Source organism: Aythya marila, assembly GCF_965140915.1.
Source record: "Aythya marila genome assembly, chromosome: 2".
Lineage (NCBI taxonomy): Eukaryota > Metazoa > Chordata > Aves > Anseriformes > Anatidae > Aythya > Aythya marila.
Window position 1 is genome coordinate 79,806,350 of NC_139043.1, and position 24,425 is coordinate 79,830,774.

The 24,425-nt window shown below is 50.9% G+C and overlaps 1 protein-coding gene across 2 annotated transcripts; it reads left to right on the plus strand.

Moving 5' to 3' along the window:
- Positions 1-23,424, plus strand: TNFRSF11A (TNF receptor superfamily member 11a). 2 transcript variants are annotated; one of them, XM_082752594.1, is made up of 10 exons: positions 1-403; positions 9,292-9,373; positions 9,827-9,952; positions 10,460-10,603; positions 11,677-11,770; positions 12,129-12,223; positions 13,063-13,170; positions 14,845-14,897; positions 16,491-17,334; positions 20,623-23,424. In XM_082752594.1, the coding sequence occupies exons 1-10, from the start codon at positions 344-346 to the stop codon at positions 20,976-20,978; spliced, it is 1,962 nt and encodes a 653-aa protein (XP_082608720.1). In that variant the 5' UTR covers positions 1-343; the 3' UTR covers positions 20,979-23,424. The 2 variants fall into 2 exon arrangements, with proteins under 2 accessions (XP_082608720.1, XP_082608721.1); XM_082752595.1 differs by having other exon boundaries at positions 14,848-14,897.
- Positions 23,425-24,425: the final 1,001 nt, after the last annotated feature.

A 24,425-nucleotide genomic window follows, 5' to 3' on the forward strand; every position in this document is an offset into this window, starting at 1 on the left:
AGAAAGGAAAGGGAGGGACGAGAAGAAGGGAAAAAAAAAAAAAAAAAAAAAAAACACATACCAACAAATCAAAGAAGAAAAAGAAAAAAACAAAAACCAACAAAACCTGCATGTCAAGTCTGAGGAAATGCTGTGGGAACTACAGGCAGGCTCTTTTTTTTTTTTTTTTCTTCTCCTTCTCCTTCTTCTCCTTCTCTCTTCTCCCCTGGCGTAGCTGAGAGGAAGGAGCGGCAGAAGGAGAAGTGAGCCGCCCGATGCGCCTGGCCGCGCCGCCGGGGCGCTGGGGCTCGGCTGCCCGGCGATAGCGGGGCCCCAGAGCCGGGCCGGGCCGGGCCCCGGAGCCATGCCGGGCCCCCCGGGCTGGCTGGCGCTGCTCTGCCTGGCCGCCGCGGGACAGCAGCAGGTAAGGAGGGGATCTCTCCTCATGCCCCTTTCCCCAGCTCCCGGCTCGGCTCCCCCCTTTGCTCGCTCCCCCCTTGGCCGCCCGGCTCGGCTCTCGGCTCCGGGGAGCCGGTGGGGTGTGAGAAGCCAGCAGCGGGGTTGCCGAGGGGTATAATTTGCATGGAGAGCTTAAAAAAAATAATAAATAAAACAAGGCGGGCTCCACCCTACCCGGCGGCTGCAGCCGGGGCGCCTCGCCTGTCCCCAGCACCCGCAGCCGCCCCATGGCTGGAGGACGGGGACCCGCTGGGTGCGTGCCCCTTGGGGTGGCCCTGGAGCCAAAAAACGATGGCCCTGTGAGTTTTGGAGGTGCTGCATGGCTCTTGTGCTTCGAGGGGAGAGATGGCACCGGGTTTGCCCCCCCCTGTGCCCACCGAGCCCCTGCTGCTGCCCGCTGAGCCCTGCGTGCTGGCTGCTCTTCTGCTAATCCCACGCTGCAAATGCTTTATTACATGACTTATTACATTAATCAAATGTTTGGCAGCCTCGCTGCCATTTGTATTTCTTCCTACCGTTTCTCTCCGTCTCATTATTCTTAATTAGGCACGAGTGTCATTTTAAGTGCCACCTTAAACTCGGTGCTGCTGCAGGGGCCGTGTCAGCGTCCCTTGAGAGCAAGGTGCAGCTTCAAGGAAAAAAAAAAAAAGATTAAGGCAGAAAAAAAAAGGCTCTGCTGTCTCTAGCTTTCAATTTAATGTCTGACCACACAGTCCTGAGAGCCTTCCCTCTGGATCCCTGTTCCTAAATATGTTGCCTGAAACCGCACAGGCCTTTTTTCCCCGCCAAAATATATGTTTCTTTCTGTCCGCCCTGACTCCTTAGGCTTCTCCGAAATTGCTGCTTTCCAGGTGTCCTCCATATGTGTATGAATGAGCCTGCATGTTTCACAAGTCGCTTTTACATCACAGCTTTCAGGCACTTTGTCCTGTCCCGCAGCAGCTTCTGTATCTACCTGTTTTCTGTGCTGGTGTCCAGGACTGTGTTCAGTGCAGCATGGCAAGCAGACTTGTTGATCATTAGCCATGGCATTTACTTCTTTTTGGAGCTATTTGGGTTTGGGGTAGTTGTGCTGGAATTGCCTGAAACCTGCTCCTCTTGACCAAACCTTACAAATTCAGATTTCCGTGCTTTACATCTCACCATTTCAGGTACCTTGGTGTAGGAGCCAGTAGTTACTCCTTGTTATTTCTTGTCTTTCAGTTCGTAGCCCTTCAGAGGATGCAGAACAGGGAATGTGTATTTGTTTGAGACTGATGTGTAAAGTCTTTCAGCACGTGCTTAGTTCTGAGTCTGCTGGGGATTGGGTAGGGTACAGCTTCCCAGTGCCAATGTTTTAGACAAGTAGCAGTACAAAATAGTAAAGTTGTAGCCAAGTTTACATAGGAAAAGCTGTATATTGTCAAGGATCTGGCTGATCTAATAGCTTCTCTGCCACAGTCCTGAAAGTCAAGCAGAAGAACGCAAGGCAGGCCTGGATGGACGCTGCTCCAAGGCAGCCTTTCAGGTTCTCCTTTGGCTGACTGATTTGAACAGTGCCTTTTGTAATCCCCTCATGGGTGGACTTTTCTGACGGAACAAGCTATGAGAATAAGCGTGGCAGGGCTGACATTTGCCTGATGCACTTGGTGTTAGGGTCAACAGTGTGGTGGGGTGGTGGTAGGCCAGCAGTATGTGCAATGTATTTCCTGTGAGGAATGAGAAACACTTGCGAATGTAAGTTAGTAGGTACTCACAACGCTGCTGAGAATAGGCATTATCATCGTCATCATGTTCACCAAAGAGGAAACAGGAACAGAGAATTCGTGACTTGCTGTAGGTCACATACCAAGCATGGAGCAGAACTACTGGGAGCAAAGCTCAGCCCTCCTTGTCTTGTGCTTCAGCCTCAAGATGATCTTTCCAAGTGAGTCGTCCCAGGCAGCTGTCACAGGACACGGCATTTTGCTTTCTGAGATCCAAAAGCAAACGTGATCTGCTCAGCTTCTTTGTACAGAAGATTCACGTCCCGTTCCTTGCTTCAGATGGATGAAGGGCATGATTGTTTCTGTCAGATGGGTGCTAAAGCCTGTGGGAACGTGCATTTGCAAATATGCAGTAGCTCAGTTACCTGGTGTAATGTCAAGGATTCTTCTCTTGTATGGCAGCAGGATGGATTCTTCCACTACTCCATAATATCTACTTGAAAGTTTGCTCACTAAAAGCATCCAGAATTCTTCATGATCTTGCCATTTTTTGCCTAATGTGTAGATTATCTTTTAACTTCCTAAAATGCACAGTATTTATGGTGAGAAAGAAAAGCAGAGCATAGAGGTGTCCGTGCTGTGTCAGATCATAGGCTTTCCCAGTCCCGTGTTCCTGCCCTTGTCAGGGCCAAAGGAGTCACCCAGTAGAGCAAAATTACGATATCATATCTAGCCTAAAGCCCTGGATTTATTCTGGCGTTAACAGCATCATTTTAACAGCTATTGTCATTCAATTACTTTACTTATCATAATGCCCTTGCAGGAAAGGGCCCTGCATGGGAAACTGGCAAGCTTCTCGCTGCGTTGCAGGTTCCCCCTGGCTCATGTGAAAATCTGAAATAACGCTTCACAGCACCATGTATAAAGGGAGTAAACGCCTTATGTGTAAAACCGAACCGATTCACCACTTAAGAAACCGTTGTCGCTTCTCTTTTCGCGTTAACATCATCTTCCTGATGCGATTTCTACTTTCCCACAGCGAGGCCCAGCACGGGCCTTCGCCACGATCCACAGGCCAGCCGAACTCAGAGCTTATCAGCCTGCCATCTGCGGTGTGCTCGCCCACAGCACAGGGCTTTCCTCTCGCTGTGCCGCGGGGAAACGAGGCGGCACAGGTCAGGCAGAGGCACCAAAGGCAGCCCCAAGGGCCGTGCCCCGCGCTCCTTGAGCAGGCTGCCCCTTCCTTGCGATGGAAACCCAGCGAAGCAGCTGCTCTGAGAGCGAATAGCTCGGCAGTGCCGACGGGAAGCGCAAAGGCAAATATTTGTGCGTTACGGAAGCCAGATAAAAAAAAAACCGGTGCTGTTTAACCAGGTTGCACTCTGGACTCGGGTAGGCCACGGTCTAGCGCAGCGCGATAGCCTGCCTGCAAGGACGTGCCCCGTTTTATGACTTGCTCTTCTCTCAACGCGGCCCAAAGTTCACACAGTGGAAGGAGGGCTCTTCTGGGACCAGCATGGGGCTGGCTTGCAGGGTGGGCTGCAGGAGCGAGCCCCGGCACCCCGAGCAGGCAGTCTGCCCTCGTGCCCGCTCTGCCACAGCTCTCGCTGCGATGCTTTGCCTCCGGGGGGGGCCAGTGCCCTGGTGTGTCACTCATGTGTCACCTCATCGGTGTGCCACTGCTCCAGGGAGTGGGATCTGTGGTGTGGTGTCAGCATCGGCAGCAGGAGCCCCCCAGGGACCCCGGGGCATCCTGCTCCTTGCCCCATGCCTGTGCACCGGCCTCAGCGGCTCCTCGCAGCGCTTCCCTGGGTTGCCTTTCTGTTTGTCTTCTCAGGGCGTGAGCTCTCCGGGCCCAGGGCTTGGCTTTCCCTGCTGTTTGCACAGTGCTTAGGATGTCAGGGCTGCAAATACAGCTGAAGAGTCATTAATCACCGCGGCTTAGAGCCCTCTCCCCTTCCCAACAAAGTCACAGGGAGGTCTGCTGGGAAGGGAGCAGATCCGTCCCCTCAGCGGGCTGCCACCGTGCAGGCAGCATCTCCCAGCCCTCGTCCTCTTTCTCCAGGTCCCCTCTGGCCTCCTCACAAATTTTGGCCACGCACAGCCCCTGGCCCCATGCCCCTTCCCCACCGCATCCCCGTGTGGCGCGCTCGCCTGCGGTCAGAGAGCCGAGCTGGCCGGTTCAATCCACCCTGCGAGAGCCAAGTAGCCGAGGAGGGGTAGAAATTAAAAAAAAAAATGAAGAAGGAACAAAAAAAAAAATGAGGTCATTCACCCTCACCACTCTGTGGTTACTCCAAAAGAAAAAGAAGTATATAGGGCCTGCTCAAGAATGACAAAGAACAACATTTGTGAGTGCAGATCGGTGCAGAATATATTTAACCAGTGGTCAAAATGGAGGGAAAATGGGGAAAAAAAAAATCTTGTATGGAAAAAAAAATACCGTGAAGTTTTGTTAGGCAAGGCATTAATCTGGAAGACAGATAGGGAAAATGTGCTGCTAGGTTCATATGAAGTCCTCAAAATTGCTTACGTAGCGTGCAAGGGGATCTATTTTGGGCCTGTTATTTTGCCACACCGCGTAGTTCTGCCTTTGCGAGCATCGTGTCCTCTCTAGCTTTTCATTGCCTGGTCGCAAGAACAGCGAGATGACTGCTTCAGTCTGCCCTCACAGGAAAAAAAAAGCTCTCCCCTGCAATACCACGCGTAGTAAAACGGGCTCTTTGCTAAACGTTTTGGTTTGGTTGGCTTTCGGGTTTGATTTCTTCAGTCCATTCCCAATGAGTCGCAAATAATAACGTGGATGCTGCTGAGCAGCCGGTGAATACGAGAGGTCTGCCCTTCTGCACGCTGCTCTGGATGATGAGTCTGCCAGGGGCTGAGCATGTGATGGCGAGCTGTCAGTCCTCAGAAGGCCACGATCCTCGCCGGCCGCTCCAGCCCCACCACCCATCGCCTCCCTCGCCTCCCACCTGATGCACCTGAGGTTCCTGCCTGCTGTACCCCCGCTGCCGGCGTGGTCAGCGAGGCACTTCTCCTTCACGTCGCCTGCCTGCTAGAAATAGCTCCCTCGGGTTTGGCAGTGAGGCACGGACCTTCCCCTCGTCCAGGCAGCACCGGCCGCTCAGGTGTTTGCTCCTCGCCACGCATTACGACGGGGTGGGCAGTGGGAATAGCCAGGATGGGGATTTCACCCCCGTCTGGCCACTTTCTGCTTGCGAGTCCTGGTTTTCTATCAATCTTCATGTTATCAGTGTTGTTCATCGTGTTCCTTCAGGCCCTAGCAGGGTTTCAAGGACCTTATTTTTAAGAGCGAAATAATATTTAGTTTTCAGCCGCTGCCATTTCCCGGCTGTATTTGACCACGTGGTGGTAGTTCTGTGATGTGGTTTTCCTGGTCACTGGAAAGTTGACATCACCCGAAGCATTTCATTCACAAGCTGAGACTTTTGCTTTGGATTTTTAGACCTGCAGGCGAATAACTGGCATTGTGCGGCCGCGACTTGCGGGCTGTCCTGCTCCCATTTGCATCGGCAGCGAAGCCTGGCCGTGAAGGAGCTGTTGCATTCACTGTCCCTGTGATCATGATCAAGCCCTTTTAGTGTAAAATTCCTCTCCCCCCTTACCAGCTCGCAGTTGTAAAAACATCAAGAGCTGTGTACTGTGAGCATTACTGCCAGGTGCCCCAGCAGGGTGCCTGGGAATGCCAGCCACGTGGAGCAGTGCCACGCTAGAGCCAGCTCCTTGGGCTCAGAAATAAAGCCCAAGGAGCCATGGAAATATCACATTTCTGCAGCAGGCATGGCCGAGGATCTCAAAAGCAAGCAGTGTGAGTAAATTCAGGCCCCAGAGCTCAAAGAGCAAGAGGTGTGCGAGGCGGGACGTGCCGTGGTTCATTCTCCCATAGGTGCTTTGGGTCCTAAATGCAGAAAAAATGTGCTTTGCTCAGTGAAATGCTGATGGGTGGCTTGAACGCTCTCCAGAAACAACTCCACCAAGCACAAAGGTGTCATCTTGTGCTAGCTACCCCTTGACGTGTTCCTTGACGTCTCAGCTTTTGCACAAGTCAGATTATCGCTAACGAGCAGCCCCACTGGGGCCTCAGGTTCTTGCTCCCAAGTGACATGGGAAAAAGACCGTGGAAATCCCCGAGCTTGCTCTTCCAGATTTTTTCTGTTAAAGGAAAGAGGCCCGTGCAACTCTATCTTCTCTGAAATGTGGGTCTGAATATTCATCTGAGCGAGAAAGTAATTTTAGCATCGATGACACACAGCTTCTGCTGTCACCCGATTGCCCAACAGCACTGAGAATAAATATTTCCTTAAGCCTGGGGACAGGAATCTGAGTGCTGCTGCTTCCCCCTTCAGAAGCACCTGCGTGCTTTCAGGGTCTGAGTAACGCCGTGGTGCTTCGGAGCTGTGACTCACGGAAGGTCTCCCACCCTACAAGCACACTCTTCTTTAGCGTCCTTGTGCAAGAAATTTGGAAAAAATAAAAATAAAACAAGGCTGAGAGGGCTGCCTGCAGCTGCCTGACACCGAAGCGCGGCCCTCCTGCAAACCTGGGCACGAGCAGGCCTGTTTTTCCAAAGAAGCCGTCGATGCTGCTCCTGTGCCTGAAGGTGAGGAGGTGTAGGCGTGCTTTATCCAACCGGCCCCGTGGCAATCCGCCGAGCCCAGAGGATGTTTGTCTTCGTCCCCCGGATTCTCCCCCTCTTGGATATTTTGTGTTTTGAGGAAATATAAATCACTGAATCAGGGAATGCCTGAGGTGGGAAGGGACCTCGGGAGGTCATCTGGCCCGGTCCTCCTGCTCCAGCAAGGCCGTGGCCGGCTGCCCAAGACCAATTAAGCAGGAGAGCTGACTTTTCTTAGGAAGAGGAGCACACACATGTGCTTCGCACACGTTTTAAGTGACGAATGAAATGGACACAGGATGCCCAGACCTCACTGGAGCGCTCATTCACACACAGTGCTGGTATTTAATGCAAAACTACCAACAGTGAGCCTTAGAGGAATGACCAGGCTGTGTCTTTTCGATCTGTCTTGTTACTTCAGGCGAGGTTGACAACTTTTCTGTCGCCAGGAGATGAACTTGGAGATGTCAAAATCACTCCTGCTTACGGGCAAGCGCCAAGGAGAGGAAGGATGCCCTAGGGGTTACAGAGCGAGCTCGAGACTTGCTTCTCTTTCCTGCTTCGCCACTCGTTTCCTGTCACCTTTGTGAAGCCGTCCGGCCCCTGGGTGCGAGTTCCTCCTCCGTGACATGAATTGCACTTCCCCATCTCAGCCCGGCGCTGCGGCTGGGGAGGCGCTGGCGCTGCGGGGCCTCACTGCTGGCAGCGCACGTGCTTCGTGCTGACCAGAGGCCCCCAGCTCTGGTCAAACACCACGATTTTGTTCCTTCACCTTCCCATCCTCCCCACACCCAGCTTTCACACTCAGCGGGTCAAAAAATACCTGGCCCAAATCCCTCTCCTTCAGGAGGAGGGAGTGAGTGAGCACGTGGGCACCGATAGCTTTGCCTTTGTCTCGCCGAGCGTCAACCAAAGGAGGGAGTATCGCGGCTTGGAAAATGCGTTGGCTTGTCCCGAAAGGGGAAGGACACAGCCGCCGAAGAGAATACTTATTGACACAGAGCGAGGATTTACGCAGCTGGGAGGATTTTGTAACAAAAGCCCTCTGTGTGCTGGATCGATTTCCTACAGGTAGCTGAGCAGCCAGCCTGCTCGCCGAGCCTCAGTGCAGGGGGGTGCTTGCTCTGTTCAGGCCGAGCCTTGGTTTTCGGAAATCATTCCAGGCCCTTGAGCGGGAAGTTGTTCAGCAGATTTGCATATCCTTCCTTAAAAAGGACGATTTGCCCTTCTGTGACACTCCAGTCATTTTCTTAGTCTTTTCTTCTAAAGAGGAACCTTCGAACTGGGGCGAACGAGGAAGAAAAGAGCGGGCTGTTATAAAAAGCAAGTGACTGGACCCGTCCTGGTCTGGTCGCTTTTGCTGCCAGTGCAGACGGCCGGGGATAGGAGTCAGTCCCTCCAGCCCTTCCTGCTGCTGGGTACCACAGTGTGGGCTCAGCCCCAAGCTGGCCAGCGCACGGCAGCTGAAGCACAGCACCAAAAACACACTCCTGGCATTACACTCACTGCTGTGCCAGCCCTGGTTGTTGTCCTGATATTCAGGAAGACGAGCAAGGTGTCAGGAATAAGCCAGCAGGAAAGCTTGTGGCAGCGTATGCGCTTATTTACCTTATGGTTGGGATCCTAGCCGTGCCGCCAGTGACCCTTTGTGTGAGGCGCTGTGCAAACACGAAGCGCAGCCTTTGTTCCGAAAAATGCGTCATCCCCTCGCAGACAAGACACTGCTAGTAAGTGCAAAGACAGGGACAAGGAAATAGCGAGGCAAAAATGGCCCAAACTCCAAGCCAGGAGGCGGTGTTTTAAAGAAAAACGTCAGCCTCTTTGGTCGTCTTCAAGTCACAAGGACCCCTCCCAGCATTAGAAGAGGATGGCTCTGCGGATGGCTGCCTCCGTGAAGCGAGGTCACCTCTGCAGGGCGTGGTGGGAACCATAAAAAGCTGCAGAAATAAAGTCCAGCGTTTCATGGTGCTTGCCAGGGGTGTTGTGTATCCCAGTGGGAAGATGGGAACTTATTTTTCGAGGGTGTAAATCATTCCCTTTACCTGTTAGCCAGATGCTGTGTTTTAAAGCTGTTAGCAGCCTAGGCCTCGATCTGAGGTCATGTATGTAGAAGAGACTGGGGAAGTATGTCAACACCATTTTCTTTACAACTGTTTTGAAGTGAAGGGTTTCGAATAATAGAGCACTGTAAGAACAGATTATACAGCGGGCCAAAAGTTCATGACAAATTGCAGGACTGTGCTGTTTGTTTATCGCCTGGCTGCACTGCAAGTCCCTGTGTGTACAGGATCACGTACGTAGTCTTAGTCTGTCTACAAAGCGCCTTTGAAGTCTTACATGTTGAGTAATAAAAATAATAAAAATATAATAATACAAATAATAAAAACAAACGTTGAGTAATGTTTTTACTGCCATCCAAAATGCTGCACTGAAGAGAAGTTTGCCTTCTGCCTGCCAGCACTGTGATAAGGCAGGGCTGAAGCTTTCTGGGTGTGCTGGGCCTCATGTCCTCTCTCTCCTTTTTCTCTGCAGTTGTCCCTGCAGAGCACTCTGCTGTGTGACAGCGAAAAACACTATGAGTCCTCCGGACGGTGCTGCACCAAGTGTGAGCCAGGTACGTGAGCACCGGGCTGCGCTTCCCTGGTGAAGGAAAAAGTTCCCTAGGAACAGCTCTGGGGGTCAGTAGGGCAGCTTGTTCTTGTGACTCTGCAAATCTGTTTGCACATAGCTTTGCAAATGCATAATTTCAGGCCCATGAGTGTCTTGTAGTGCAGCTTGGTCCTGCTGACCTCAGCAAAAGTCCCAGCAGCTGTTGTGTTGGAATAGCATTTAACCACTGCAGGAGATGGAAAGCAGCTCCCTTCTCGCGTGTGTAGCTAGGACTGCTCCCGTGCCATAAGCTTCACAGATGTTTCAGCCCTCTAACTGAGGAAACGAATGGGGGAGAGGAAGAAATGGTGGTCCCTGTAGTACAGCAGCGTTAGCCCGGCTCATTATTTTCCCCATGCTTCTCAGGCAGCTGGTGTGCAACTTGCGGGTGACCTGCCTGTCCTTCTCTTGCTCGCAGGGAAGTATATGTCTGCTAAATGCACTGCCACTTCGGACAGCGTGTGTCAGCCGTGTGGCCCAAACGAGTACATGGACGTCTGGAACGAAGAGGACAAATGCTTGCTACATAAAATATGCGATCAAGGTGAGCTGCTCACACTGGAAGACCTTTTAATCCAAATTAGTGAAGCACGAAGATGAGCAAGTGGATCTAGGGCAGATGCCTTGTTCAGGCGCATGGTAATGGAGGATGCACGAGAACCTGGTGGCCAGGGAGGTCCCCAGACACCAGGAAGTTTTGGTTCTGTGCCCTGCCAAACACCATAACCATAGTCTCCCTGCTGCTGATATGATTATCTTTACTGGGGCTGTTCACTCCCTGTGAGCTGGGTCTTTAAGGCTGTCCTTTTGCCCAGCATACTGTGCACTCCCTCTCTTTATGTTCTGCGGGAGCGACAAGGAAAAACATTGCTCAGGAGCCCAATCAGTGAGGTGCCTAACAATAATCAGGGGTCCCCCAAGATAGCTTTTCCTTTAACCTGAATGGTTTCGCATCTGGCCTTCAAGCAAAGCAAATAGGTAGAACAGGAGGCTCACAGACACGAGGCGTGTTATCGGAGAGATATTTACCCCTGTTTGCTTTCTCCTCTAGGGAAAGCCTTGAAGGAAGTGAACCCAGGAAACAGCACATTCCAGCGGCAGTGTGCCTGCACCACGGGTTACCACTGGAATGAGGACTGTGACTGCTGTCAACGCAATACCATATGTGCTCCAGGATTTGGAATTGGGCACCCTGGTAAGATACGGAGAGGATGTATGAAAGTAAAATATCCAGCTCAGGCCTACAGAATAAGGCCAGCGTCATGTGGGTTGTGGTGTTAAAGAGCAGGTAATGTAGACCCTCAAATCATTGCTGCTGCATGTAACTCTCCAGGACTGTTTGTATTTTGAGGGCTTCTGTCTCTGTAGTTTAAAAAATATCTTGGATCAGGTGACATTTACAAGCTTTCACATGTGCATGGCAATAATCACAAGGTCTTCGGTGCATTTGTAATATTTGCTGAGGTGCTGGTCTATGAATCACCAGTTTGTGCATTGCTCCACAATTCAGAGAAGTGGTTCACTGCAGATTGTTGCTGAGGTCAGATTCGAAATCAGTTTTTGCCAGATGGTTTTGGTTTGCCATTCTATAATGTTATGAGTTAAAAGCGATAAACACCTTTCAGACAGCGCAAGTGTTCTTTGTTTTAGACAACTTGTAATGCAAAGACTTATTGCAGGCACTGAATTTAGTACAAGGTTTCTGACTGAGATCAAAATGCTGGTGTTTTGTGGGTGGAAAATAGGGACAGTGAAGTTCTGAGTTGTCATGAACACTGGGAACATCTGTACCAAGCACAAGGAACACCAAAAAAGCAGCACACAATGGGCCAATAGAGGACGAAATGCTGAATGGGTCTGCCAAGAGCACAGTGGTGGTGTTTTCCCTCCAGTCTAGCAAACCCTTGTCCAGCATTGTGTGTATGGTGGCTTCAAAGAAGTGACAACACCAGTTCGTGTCGCTGCCTGTGGCGTAGCATTGACATGGGGAAGTTGGTGGCAGTGGAAGGATGTAAGAGCTGCGTGTTACTTCACAGTCACTGCAAATGGCTCCTGGTCATTTCTTATGCTGATCGTGTAGAGATCTTTTTTTCTGCTTACGTGTGACTGTCAGTGCCGCTCCAATATCATTTTAGATCCTCTCCTCAGGGAAGCTTTTGGGAAGGGGGGTGAAGTGGGAGGGTGGGGGAGCATCGCCACCTTCCCCTGGTCTGAGAGGAACTCAGAGAAGCTCAGCTGTAATGTTTTTTCTTCCTTTGCTACTTGCAGTGCAACAAGACAAGGACACGAAGTGTATGCCGTGTCCCAGAGGCTACTTCTCAAAGGTTGCTTCATCCACGGATGAGTGTAAAGCCTGGACCAAGTAAGTCCCTTTGTCGTGCAAAAGGCCTGTGATAGCCACGAGGCAGTGAGATGCTTGAGAGAGCACGCTTTTTGGGGGGGTGTCCACTTGTCTGTGGAGTGCGCAGAGCATCTCGGTTGGTTGTGCAGTGGTAAGGGCTTTCTCGTGCTGGAGCTTGAGTCTTGCTCCCTGGGGGGAACAAGAGAGAGCAGTAACAACAGCTGAGCTGGTGTAGCTGAGCATAAAGAAGGTACCTGAGCTTCTTAAGGGTGGAGAAACACAGGAGTACTTCACAATAGAAAGTGACACTCTGCAGAGGTGTAGGAGCCCCGATGAGCTCCCTCTTTGGGATTCTAGCCTCTTTGTCTTTCCTTTTCAGCTGTACAGCTCTGGGGATGGCAGAAGTAGTCCCTGGGACTGATAAGTCAGACGCAGTGTGTGCAGAACGGAAGATATCTGAGCAACCAGAAGACGGTATGTGTCTCATTGAAATCATTCATTACAAAGGACCTGGGAAAAAAAGGATGTATTTACAAGGGTTTTTGGCTGGCTTAACTGTATTCCTGTTGTACTTGACTCTAGGAGAAGCAGCTGTAGACCAAGATTGGTCTCTCTTTCTCTTGGAAAATCTTGCTTTTAAAGATTCGTTGAAGCCCAGCAGCTCTAGACCAGATGTCCAGTACTAAGCAGTGCTTTACACCTCTCCCTGAAACTGCGTGGAGAGCAGCACTGCTGTTATACCCCTGACCTCCATCACGTTTCCTGCTTTCATTTTTCAGCCTGCCAGTTTCCATATGCATGTCTCCTGTTCCAAGGCCACCAGCTTCTCCCCACGCTTATTTTATAGCAGTGGACACAGTCCCAAATGAACGTAGCTCTCCCTTCTAGCCCTTTTCTCTCTACAGTGAGGATATGGTACCAGAGAGGCTGGCTGGCTGCCATGCAGCAATCCTTCATGATCTGAGATGAAGGCAGGATTTGATCTGCATTTCCCCCTTATCTTGAGGCAGAGCAAGCGCAGCCCAGGGCTGCTGACAAACTGCAGGGAGACTTTCAGAGGAGGATGTCTGCCTCACACCTCTTGCAGGTGCTCAGCTTTTACTGAGATGGCTCTGTACCAGGTGCCTCTGGTGGGACTGCTTGTCACAGAGCTACGTGGGTGCTAGAGCTGTGGTCATTATTGCAGAAACTGAAAAATCAATTAGGAAGAAAAAAGTCCCCCTCCTGTGGAAAAAGAAGCGAATGAGTAAGGATTGTCCTACTGCTGAGAACACGCTGCGTGCTGATGGTGCTGTCTTTCTTATATTCTGCAGGAACAAACAAGATTCTATACGTCTTGATTGTCATCTTGTTTTTTGTGGCCCTAATTGGCATTGTCATCTTCATCGTGTACTACAAGAATAAGGGAAAAAAGCTGACAGGTACATGGTAGCTGGTGTGTATGAATGTGACAGCCACGTGGCTCTTTGTGCTCTGGTTTCGCAGGTAACCACTGCCACTGGGGCACGATGTGGGCGATGGAGAGTGGTGCTGGGTCTTTTTGTACCAGCAGGGCTCCCCCGCGCTGCCTGGCACGGCAGAGCCCGTGGTCAGGGAGGGACTCACGGGGCCTTCACCACCTCCCGTCTCCTTCTCCCCACTTCCTTTCCTCCCCTGAAACCCGCATCTGGGTGGGTTAAAATACGGATTTCAGAACCGATGTTTGTTTCGAACCATAACGGAGGCGATGGTTTTATCTGAGGGACAAAGCTCCGATGAGAGACTGCAGAAATACTAGAAGGAATAGAGCAAATAATAACAACAGAAAAATTTAAAAATTCAAGAGACATTCTGGATAACGCTAGGGCATTGAGTATATTATGAATATGACAGAAATATCTCTAACAGTTACTCAACTCTGTATTAAGCCCTCTGCCTTCACAATGAAGGACAAATGCTTACTGTTCTCTTTATTTTTCTCCCCTCTTTCCCATGGAAAGCTTTTCCTGCTGTATTTTTTCCTTCATCTCCTTTCCCAAACCCCAGCAATTCATGAAATGTTTTGGGAGCAGTGGAAGGGAAGACAGCAATCCTCTCTTGTAAAGTATTTTTCAACCCATATTTTAGAAATAGGCTGCCTCTGCCACACTAAACATGGGTTTTGCTAAATCTGGCATTCCTGGGATGGGCTGGAGGAAATGGTGACTCTCCCTGCAAACCAAATACTTGCGATGCAGAGCAGGTTGGGGGGAATGCTCTTTATTTGAGATTCCTATCACCCTGCTGCTCTGCAGCGGCAGTCCTTCATTGCCTTCACGTGGTAGATCCTGCTAATTAGAGCCCCAGAGAAGAAGCTCTGCCTGCCTGGGGACTGATGGTAAATGTGCAGACCTCACTTCAGAGGAACAGAGTCATTGCTGGGAAGTGGCAGTGGCTACGTAGCTGATCTATCTTCAGACATACAAAACCAGCACGAGCCTAAAGCGTACACGAGACCTGAGCCCTGCAAAGTCTCCTGAAAGCATGAACAGAAAACAAGAGTCACTCGCTCTGTTAAGCAGCAGTCCCTGCTGTAAAGTATTGTTGGACTTGAAGCTTTTCCTTGGGAGATACTCTGATAAAGTGGGTTTCTCAATTAAATACATCTTGATTAAGTGGAATACGCTGTATTCCAGTCGGCCGTCCCGTGGTTTCAGTGGCTTACCCTCCTCTCTCCAGTCTCCTCGCTCCTTTCTGGGAATGGTCTTTGGGCCATCCATGTGACTTCTCTTGAAATAGACTGTGCAGTTGTAAGCGGGTCGGTATCGGGCTAGTCATAGCGTGCTGACATATGACCAGGAAAGAAACCCCATTTGATGTGGAACACAGCTTAACCGTAGTCTATTTTAGGAGCTTGGAAACATTTATTCCACAGAAATATCTCTCTGTTCCAGTTACAATGAATCCTCAGCTAGACTGATACTGGGACACTTGAACAGTCAGTAAAAACAACAGCCTTGCTGGTTTTTATTTAATGTAATATTATGGATTGTGAGTGAGTGACTGTGGGTGTTTAGGTCTGTGGCTAGCTCCAACGCCTGCTCTGTGTTACAGCTACTCTTTTCTTTTCCCTACAGCAGATCTACAGAATTGGGCTAATGAAGTGTGCAGCCAAATAAAAGGAACAAAGGTAAAGTCAGGGACATGAAAATTTTCTCTGTGTTTTATGGCTTTCTGACACTCCTGACATTCCTGACACTCCTCCTTAATCCAGAGTCCATGATAATGTTTGGCTAGAAAAAAATGTTTTAAGTTCCTCAAAAACCACTCACAGCTTTGGCTTTTTTAGTCTGGTTTTCTGTAAATGTGAGGCTTATGAAATCACCACACTCAAATAGCTTCTGAACCTGCTGTCTGGTTTCAGCCAGCTTTAACAGCGGTAACAGTCTCTTTGAAGACTGAATGTTTATAAGAGGAAAAGGTTGAACGTGAGCCCACGAGTTACTGAACACCTGAGACTCAACCTAGGAGAGAGCCTTTCTAAATCCTAAGAGCAGAAAAAACCTCAGCTGTGTTTGCACCTTTTTACATACCTGGGTCCTCGTGAAAGAGAAACCTGGATCAGAGGCAGTGCCAAGAATGCCAGACATGCAAAGCACTAAGCTCAAAGCCATCAGCTAAACAAAATGGCCACGAGTCCCTTTTATTGTAGCATGTACAGAAATCCTTGTTCACATGCTTATGCGCTGCCTGATCCACACTGGGGATTGGACTGAGGTTCCCTGGGTCCCAGGCGCATGCTGTCCCCACCTGCCAGTCTAGGAGCTCTGTCTAGCTTAGTTGTGGCAACGCTCAAATCCTATTGCTACCAAGAAAACAACAACAACAACATTCTGAGCAGGCAGTTCCTCTTTTTTTCTCATAGCTGTTCATGTAACGCCCTGCGTTGGCAGCTGGTTAGGTCCCCCAGGACAGAGGAGTGAATCAACAGCAATTAGTGGCTGGCGGCATTGACTCTCTCTCCTCCATCCTGGAAGAAGCAAACAGATGCTAGAAATGAAAGGTAGCGGATCCCAAATACCCATCATTACAGCATGACTGGCAGGAACCGAAGGGAACCCTTGAAGTGTTTCCCAAGCCTTTTTTTGTGGAGCTCCAACCAAAAACACAGCTTAATGTGGAGCATAGCTGGAAAGTAACGTCACGGGCTTTTGCATTTGTTGTCTTAGCCTTTTCCAGGTTAAAGCAGCCTTGTGTCTGTGTGATTTTTTTTTTTTTATCTGATAATAAAGATTCTGTTCCCAGAGAGGCCTCCACGGACCAGGAAAGGCATAGATTGTTCAGGGGGGTTATAAACCTTATAAGCAGTTGGATAAGGTAGGGCTTATTGATGGTCCACAAGGAACAGCAGAGTCTAGCAACTTCTAGGATTATTTACCCTCAAGTGCCCTCTTGACGACTGGTTGATGGATGGACTCGATGATCTTGAAAGCCTTTTCCAACCTAGATGATTCTGTGATCCTTAAAAGCTAGGAACAGCCTTCTCCCACCATTTAATGTTATTGTCCCCAGATTTTTTCTGAGCAGTGGCAGAGCCCAGCCAGGCACAGTTTTACAGCAGAACAGAATTGCACTTCTCAAGATTCAGATGCATCAGTGCTGCCCAGCCCCGCCAGCTCCACGCCAAGGAAACACGAAGACATTGCCTATTCCTTCTTTGCTCAGAAAACAACCTCCTGCCAGTTCATTTATTAAACATGTTTTTCTTTTCTGTGTCTTTCAGGAGCCCCCCAGAGATGCACACGTTGCTGTGAACATACCGATCGCCGCTGTGCCCCAGGGCTCTGAAGACACGCGTCTCCTGGGCCCTGCTGCCTGTCCTGCCCCCGGGATCTCATCCTGTGCCGGTGCTCACACCTCGTGCACTCACAGCAGCCCCAGCACGGCGCCTTACGAGGCCGGGGGGAACCTCCAGCAGCTTTCTGTGGTGACGGAGAGTGATCACGACCATTTCCCGCCTGTTCCCACAGAAGATGAATATACAGATAAAGACCTCCATGCTGCTGATTATTTATCTCTGCTGAGTCGGCCTGACAGTAAAACCGTGTCGTCGTTTTCAGAGCCGGTGGAGATCGGGGAGAACGATAGCTTGAACCAGTGCTTTTCGGGGGTGGGGAGCTGCGAGGACGTCTCCGTCTCTCAGGGCTCCGACTCCTTCTGCGATGCAGACGGTGCGCACGCTGCCATGGACAGGTACCTTCAGAAGCCTTACCAGCGTGCCCACAGCTGCCCAAAGGAAATAGACAGCAAAGACACAGATCGTTTTGCAACAAACCATGACTCAGAGAAGATCTGTGTAAGGTGTGGCATTTTGTACCGGGATTCTCCCAGAAAGTGGAGCAAACCCTGCTGTGCTGCCGTTGACAGCGCCTCTGCCTCCCCAGAAACTGGATCCTATGCACAGTGCACCTGTGGCTTGAATTTTCTCTCTGCTGGTCAGAGCACTCTAGCAAGTGACCATGGTGTGGAAGATGCATCTTCTGACGGTACCAGCACGAAGCACCAGAACACAAGCAGAAGCACTTCAGGGACAAACAGCAGCACTTCAGACCTCCCTCCAGCATCTGGTGAGTCCACTAGGCTCGACCTGTACGCAGCTGTATAGGGTTGTTCTCTGTGCTAGCTTGGTATCATCCAGAGGGGCTGATCTAGGAGAGCTTCTGATGTGGCTGCAGAAGCCAGCCAGTCCTGTAACTCCGTAATTTGGGCTGTGGCGGGCGTTTGTAGGACAGAAAACCTAAGAGAGGCTGAGCTGAGAAGGGACAAGTAACCTGGATGGGTGTTTTTCCATCCAGCAGCCAGCACGTGCATCTTTGTCCTGGCCGTTAAGTTGAAGCCCAGTTACAATCACGTGGCTGTCAGTAAAATTCCAGCTGGAGATCTTACCTGGTGGCCAGGGTTGGGTCTAGGAGACCATCATCAATTTTTGGCCTTTAGCTCTTCCTCTTTGTTTTAATTCGCTAACATATAAACATTCACCTAAGAATAATTTCACACATACATTTGTTTCTTCACATGCAAGCACTTTGTCCCCAAAACAGCTCTGAAACACTGATGACACCAGCTTACTAGGCTACTAATTTACAAATGGAGTGAATATTGCAAAATAGTCAAACGAAAGCAGGGAGAAAAATCACTGAAGCAAAACCAGCAGAAGGGAAGTTGTGAGCATTTTCTGGATAAAACCTTCCTCCCTCAGACCTTTCAGTATAAAAGTCTGCAATCTTCGTGTCATGTGTTATTAGTCATTTTAGGTTATAGCCTCTTAAAGACAGATGCTCCGCTTTCGTGTCTGTGTGCTGCCGGGCGCAATGGGACCTTAGCTTTGACTGGGGCATCTGAGTATTCCTGTAACACACACGGCAGTCGTAAGCAGTTGCTCTTCTTTAAAACCACACCATGCCTTAGGGCTTCTTACGCAGACCTTCTTGTCAATCTGCCAAAGCCCAGAAGTGACACTTTGAAGACCCGCAAGTGACATTTGGAGGGCCCTTCCCTTCTAAGCATGCAAGCTGTGCGAGAACCTGAAAGCGTGCAGCCTTGATCTTTCTAAGAGCAGATACTCTTTCTACTGCTTCAGTTTCCTGAAATCTCAAAACAGTTTCGCTCCCTGATCTGTAGAAAACTTCACAGTAGTGAAGAGCAGACAGATTTTATTTTTGTGGAAGGTGACTCTGAGGTAATACTGAAAGTCAAGTCTTATCTGGCCCTGCAGAAGTGCTGCTTTTCTTTCTAAATCTCTCAAGAAGAGGAAGAGAAAATATTAAGAAACATTAAGGCAAGCAGGAGAGTTTGGATGTAAGTGAGATGCTGGGAAGTGCCATCTTAGCTCGACAGCACAGTTCTTTCTGCATGATTTTAACTGCGTCTGTGCCTTTGGGTAGGTACGTGCTGCAGTGCCATCTGCTGTCACCTCAGCACAGATCCAGCGCTCCCAATTCACCAGAACCTCGGCGTGGCTGGGGAGGCGCTGAGGGAGCAGCGGGCAGTATGAGAGCTTGGGTTTGGTTGTTTGGGAGCCAAGGTGCCTTGCTGGCAGAGGATTTTCCAGCCTGTGGAGTGGCTGTGCCCTGGTTGCACGAGGAGGGGGACAGGGCCTAGCAGTAGGAGCTTCCTCACTGAAGCGCCCCAGCTCACATTTGGGGCTGCGTGTGGAGCTGCAGCAGCATCAGTCGTTGTGCTGGGCCCTGTGAGGTGCCCAGATGGAGTAAATGTGCAAAATAACTTTCTGCTGAAGCTTCTCAAAGCAGCTGTAGCCACCGGGCTTTGCTTGCAGTTGTGCTACGACAGAACTGCCTGAAAGTGGGTGGGTGGAGAAATGGGAAGAAAAATGCCAGGGGTAATTCCATGAAGTTTTGGTTTTGGTTCCTTAGCATTCAGAAGGACAACAGAAATTGCAAACTCTGCCCCTACTGTGAAACGACCTGTGAGGGCTGAAGTGAACCTCTGGCCAGGTGCCGTTACGGGGCCATGGACAGCAATTGGGGGAAGCCTTCCAGCAGCACCCTACATCTCCCTGGAGGCAGTCAGAAGATGCAGCAGTCAGGACGTGGATCACAGCCATCTCACGTCTCGTGTAGGGCTTCAGCACCAGACACGAGTGGTTGAAGATTCATGTGACAGGGCACTAGGGATGGTTTTGTGGAGACTTTCACTTCCAGGGCCCAAACCAGCCCGGTTCAGCTGCGACAGCCAGCTCCTACCCCCCAGATGCCATTAGATGGCTCTGAGGAAATTACTTGCCTACATCGTTCCAGTTCCTAGTGAATAATTACCACAGAAATTAACCTGTCATTGTAATTAATATCATCAGCTGGGGAAACAGCTTTTCCCCGGGCTGGGCCACGCTCAGCTGCAGCCAAACTGTGAACGTCTCGAGTGTTGAGGAGAGCACAAAACGTCTGTGAGGGGCACGGTCAGTCTGCAGGTCGTGGTTAAGCCAAGCTCAGCAGGGTAAAAAATCTGAAGAGAAGTGTCCGTGGGCTACGAGGGTGATTTATTTGGTTGTTTTGGTTACTGCTGTTTAATTTCAGGGAAGTTTGTTGGTTTGGTGTTGAAACTTTGTTCTCAGTTATTTGCTTTCCACTCCAAGGGAAGTTTATTAATTCCCAGAGCCTGGTCCCGTGACCCAGTCCTGAATGGGGGGATGATTGGATTTATGCTGAGAAGCCTCTAGCCCCAGGCAGACTTACGGAAGCTGTAACCCTGTTAGGCTGCAGTGTTATAGACTCTGCCTTCCCCGTAGCCAGCATATATCCCGTTAAATCCACGAGGGCACTGGGTGAGGGCTGGAGCGTGCCTGCGCGGGAGATGGGACAATAAAGATAATTGTATAAGCTCGGTGTCGTTCTGCAAGGCCTGACATTAAGCCATTTAGGATTTATTCCATAAACCTGCTGCCGGGCCCGCACCACAGGAGTGATTGCTTACCGAGGGGGGGAAAAGCAGTGTGATGCCTGGGGCTCTAAAAGGCGTCTAGGAATGAGAAATGATAGCTGTTTCCTCACAAACTGCGTGTGGAGGCGGCCTGGGAGCAGCTCGAGCGTCCGGAGGCCATGGGGAGGTGAGGTTATCTCGCCTGCTCTGGCTGGCAGGAGCACGGTACGGAGGGAAAGCTTCTCCACACGGCTCCCCGAGGGTGGCAGGCGGTGTCCTGAGGCGGCACAGGTGGAAATCATGAGGGAGCCCTGTGGAAGGCGTCGATGATAAGAGCATCCCTGTGTCACGGGGTAGAAATACTGGAACAAAAAAGGCAAAGCCATGGTGGCGGGTTACATCCACCGCGCTAAGCACCCGCCTCACGAGAGAAAATATTAATCACGCCTGTCTTCTTTTCTCCCCCGCTCCCTCCCCAGGCAACGTGACTGGAAACAGTAACTCCACGTTTATTTCCAGCGGGCAAGTGATGAACTTCAAGGGGGACATCATCGTCGTCTACCTTAGCCAAAACTCCCAGGAGGGAGCAGCGGCCTCGTCGGGGGCGGCCTCGGAGACGGTGGGCAGCCCGGTGCAGGAGGAGAACCCCAGCCGCTGTGAGACCTTCGCCGGCAACGCGCAGCACTACAAGGAGAAGTGCGCCGAGCTGCACGCCCTGGGGGCCGCCACCACACGAGGGGGGCACCACCACACGGCCACGGCCACCACGGTGGCCTCACAGCCCGTGCAGGAGGAGGGGAGGCTGGGACACTCCTCCGAGAAGGTGTTGAACTGAGGGCCCGCCAGGGGGTCCGCCCCGAATCCCGGTTTTGTTGCGACGGGTTCTGGTTCTTCGTTTCCTCGGAGGCCGCTGGGGTCCCCTGGGAGAGGGCTGAACCCTCCTGGGAAGCCCTCAGGCTGGGGGACTTGGCGAGGGGGAGGTTGTGAATCGCCGGGCGTCCCCTCCTGGAGAGGGGGCAGCGTGCTGGAAGGGGCCCCAGGCACTGCCTGGTTGTTGTGGGTTTTGTCTTTTTCCTCTGGGCAGGAACTCAGTAGCTGTGCCAGGTGAACCCGTTCACGGGGCCCTGGTCCTCCTCGATACCTCTGGTGGAGGGATCGGGTGGGTGCCTCCAGCCCTTCCCCAAAGGAACGGGTGCTCCAGTCCTAAACCAGTGCAGAAGTCAGGATCCGTGCCTGCCCCTTGCCAACTTGTGGGTGTGAGCGTGTGTTAGCGCCGCCCGGGCTGCAATAACAGGCACATCAGCACCGAGATGCCTTGAAAGCCTATCAGATTAGTCCTGAGCAAAGAGCATTTATAGTTCTGAACCCTGGTTCACCTCGGCCGTACTGCATCTCCCCAGAGCAACTCAGACCCCTGAAGCTAAAGACAAGCAACATGCGCCTGGCATGCTGTTGCACAAATCATGTCGCTGAGGTTTAAGCCACAGAAGTGCCAGCAGGTGGGGGAAGGATCTAGAACAAGTAGCTGCTGACACTTCCCGAGTGACAGGAGAGCGCCTGAAGGTGGGGAGTTTGGTCAGGGTCAGACACGTCTTCCTTCATCTGCCCAAACAGATTTGTCTTTCCCCTTGATGTTTTAATCAGTAAGCACAACATTATTTGGGCAGCACGAAACTATTTCCAGAGCTCGGCCTGTCTGAGCTGCAATCGGAGCACAACCACTGTCACACTAAGAGCTGACAAGCTGTGGGACCAGGGGGTGGGTTTAAAGGACAGGAGTAGCTGTCATTAGTAGGGCCTCGGCTATTCAGTTGGCTTTTGTTCAGGTCCTGTATCCTTCAGCCTCCTCCACCAGCCACTGTGGAGAGAAAGGTGAAGGGAACAGAGACTCAGGGAAATCCCAAGAGGAGATGTTGATATTTTTAATGTTTTCCTGACGTGGGGTAATTTTCTGATTTTCTTCTGCATTGTGTGAGTGCTGCAGGAGGTTTTCTCCAGTCTGAGCCTTCAGGAGGATCAGTGCTGCATTTCCTACCAGACAGCACAGGGGGCTCTTGTTGAGCGTGATCTCATCTGCCCTGACTGAAAAGATCCCTGGCAAGGAGGGCTCCTCTCCCTGGAGGTTTGAAAGCTGAGGGGTTTACCACCTAGCTGCCCTGTTTGCAGCAGTACTGCTCTGGGGGTGAAGAGAAATTAGGAAGCTAACAGGGTGACCACTGTGCAATCATGGAGTCATTCAGGTTGGAAAAGGTCATCTGGATGAACTTCTCATCCAGGAACCAGAAGGGTGGGCTAAGCCACTGTCACCTGTCGGGAGGAATAATTCTGCGTTATTTGTATATCTGGGATGTAAAGCTTGGCACACACATGCAAGATTGTCTCTTGGGTGGCTGGGGGAAGGTTGTGCAAACAGCCAGGCTCCTTTTCACCTCTGTGCGGCCTCCCGAGAGCCAGAGCATCCTCCCCTGGACTCAGCCAGGCAGGTAGGTTGTCCCGCTGAGCGATGGCCTAAGCTACCTCTGCCTCTTTGAAGGAGGTGTGCCACCGAGGCTGTGTTATCTGTGGTATTGTTCTGTTTCTCCTGCCAGATCCTGTAACAACCTCTCCGTAGCCTCTTCTGGCCTGTTGCTGTACCCTGGTGCAACAGGGACGAGGCAGCAGGGCTACACATCAGGTTCATGCAGGCTGGTGCAAATGTTTTCCCACTTCATGTTTTCAGTCGCGTTTTCCTGGAAAGAGCTAACCCAGGACACCGCTCCTCAGGAAGGGCACGTTTTTCGCCTCCCAGATGGCAGGATCCTACTGAGCAGGGTTTGACACTAGGTTGGTCAGCAGGCATGAAGAAAAGGGTCAGCACCATCTCAGCACTGTGGCCACTCCCTTGTAGCAAACGGTAGATCCGATTCTTCTTACCTCCAGAGCCTGCCCAAAAGCGAAGAAACCACATCACACTCATCAGCACGCTGCGTGTTCCCTGGGTCTCTGCCTGGCTGCGTCGACAAGGACCCCACAGGGACTTCTGTACCCTCGTGATTTCGTTTGCTGTCACTTTGGAGCAAGGGCTGGTTTTTAAACACCTCTTTGTACAATGCTGCCCGACGCACTGGGCACTAAGTCGGAGGCTTCTGGCTGCTATAGTAATACTGGTAATTAATGACAATAAAAATCTTGAAGATCTACAGGAGAAAGAGCAAAGATTTGAAATAATGGGGGGAATCAAATGCATCATTATATGCCCGTGCTCATTTTGACATAAATAAATAAATAAATAAATTGTGAATATAAAAATGTTCCTGGCTAGATTTTCGTAACCTATTTTTTTTTGTGTGGAATTGTTTTAAGAAAAAGTGCACCTCCCGCCCTCCCTTTCTCCTTCCCTCCCTCCCCCGGCACCTTCTGCAGCGGAGAGTAAGTGCGGCCAGGCACACGTGCGGAGTCGAGCAGGAGCTCTCACACACCGAATGAGGTAAGGTTTTACTGCTGAGAACTGCACCCTCCTTCCAGTTTATTCCCGAAGTTTCACCCTGCACAGCATGCATTTTTAAAAGTCTTTCAGTCTGAGGAGCCCACAAGATGCATTATCCGTGGCAGATATGCCAGGTGCTCTTGAAAAGCAGCCACTTGAGGCCTGGAAAGGCTGCAAAACCTCTGTGTATATCCATAGGGAAACGAGCAGCAGTCTTTAACTCCAAGGTGCTGGAGCAGCCCTTCTTACCCCCATGAAAAGCAATTATGGGATTAAAGATCAATATGCACAATAACTGGCTCCGTGCTACGCGGGTGTTGTAATAGGGCTGCACTTTTATCAGAGACATCCACTCAAATTAGGCAGCAGTCTCCCCCCAGGCTCTCCTTAAAAACCATCTACAGCGTTTGGAGAATTCCTTGCTGTCAGCACATGCCAGTGGACGTGGTGAAGTGGCTGCAAATTCTCTGTGTGGAGAAGTTATTTCTGGAGCATGTAATATACATTATTAATAGACGCTTAAATTATAGCCACTGGAAAATTGAGATGTATTCGGCCAAGTTTCCTGAGGTTTTTGTGAGGAAGGCCGAACCACTCTGTGCTTTACAAGCCCCTTCTCCAAGCCTCCTTCCAGATGGCTGTTCCCTGTCGTAGTCTCTTGGGGATACCTCCACACGGACCCCAAAGGCACACGAGTGGGGCCATGTCCCCACGGCCTGCCCAGGGCAGCACCATGCAGCGCTCCCGCTCGCAGATGTGGGCATCTGAGGGCTCTGCCTGGCACAGGCTGGTCCGTGAGGATTCGCTGCCACCCCG

Coding starts and splice junctions, on each gene's coding strand:
- TNFRSF11A (XM_082752594.1), top strand. CDS start 344: ATGCCGGGCCCCCCGGGCTGGCTGGCGCTGCTCTGCCTGGCCGCCGCG. Junction 404..9,291: donor CCGCCGCGGGACAGCAGCAG/GTAAGGAGGGGA, acceptor TTTTCTCTGCAG/TTGTCCCTGCAGAGCACTCT. Junction 9,374..9,826: donor CTGCACCAAGTGTGAGCCAG/GTACGTGAGCAC, acceptor TCTTGCTCGCAG/GGAAGTATATGTCTGCTAAA.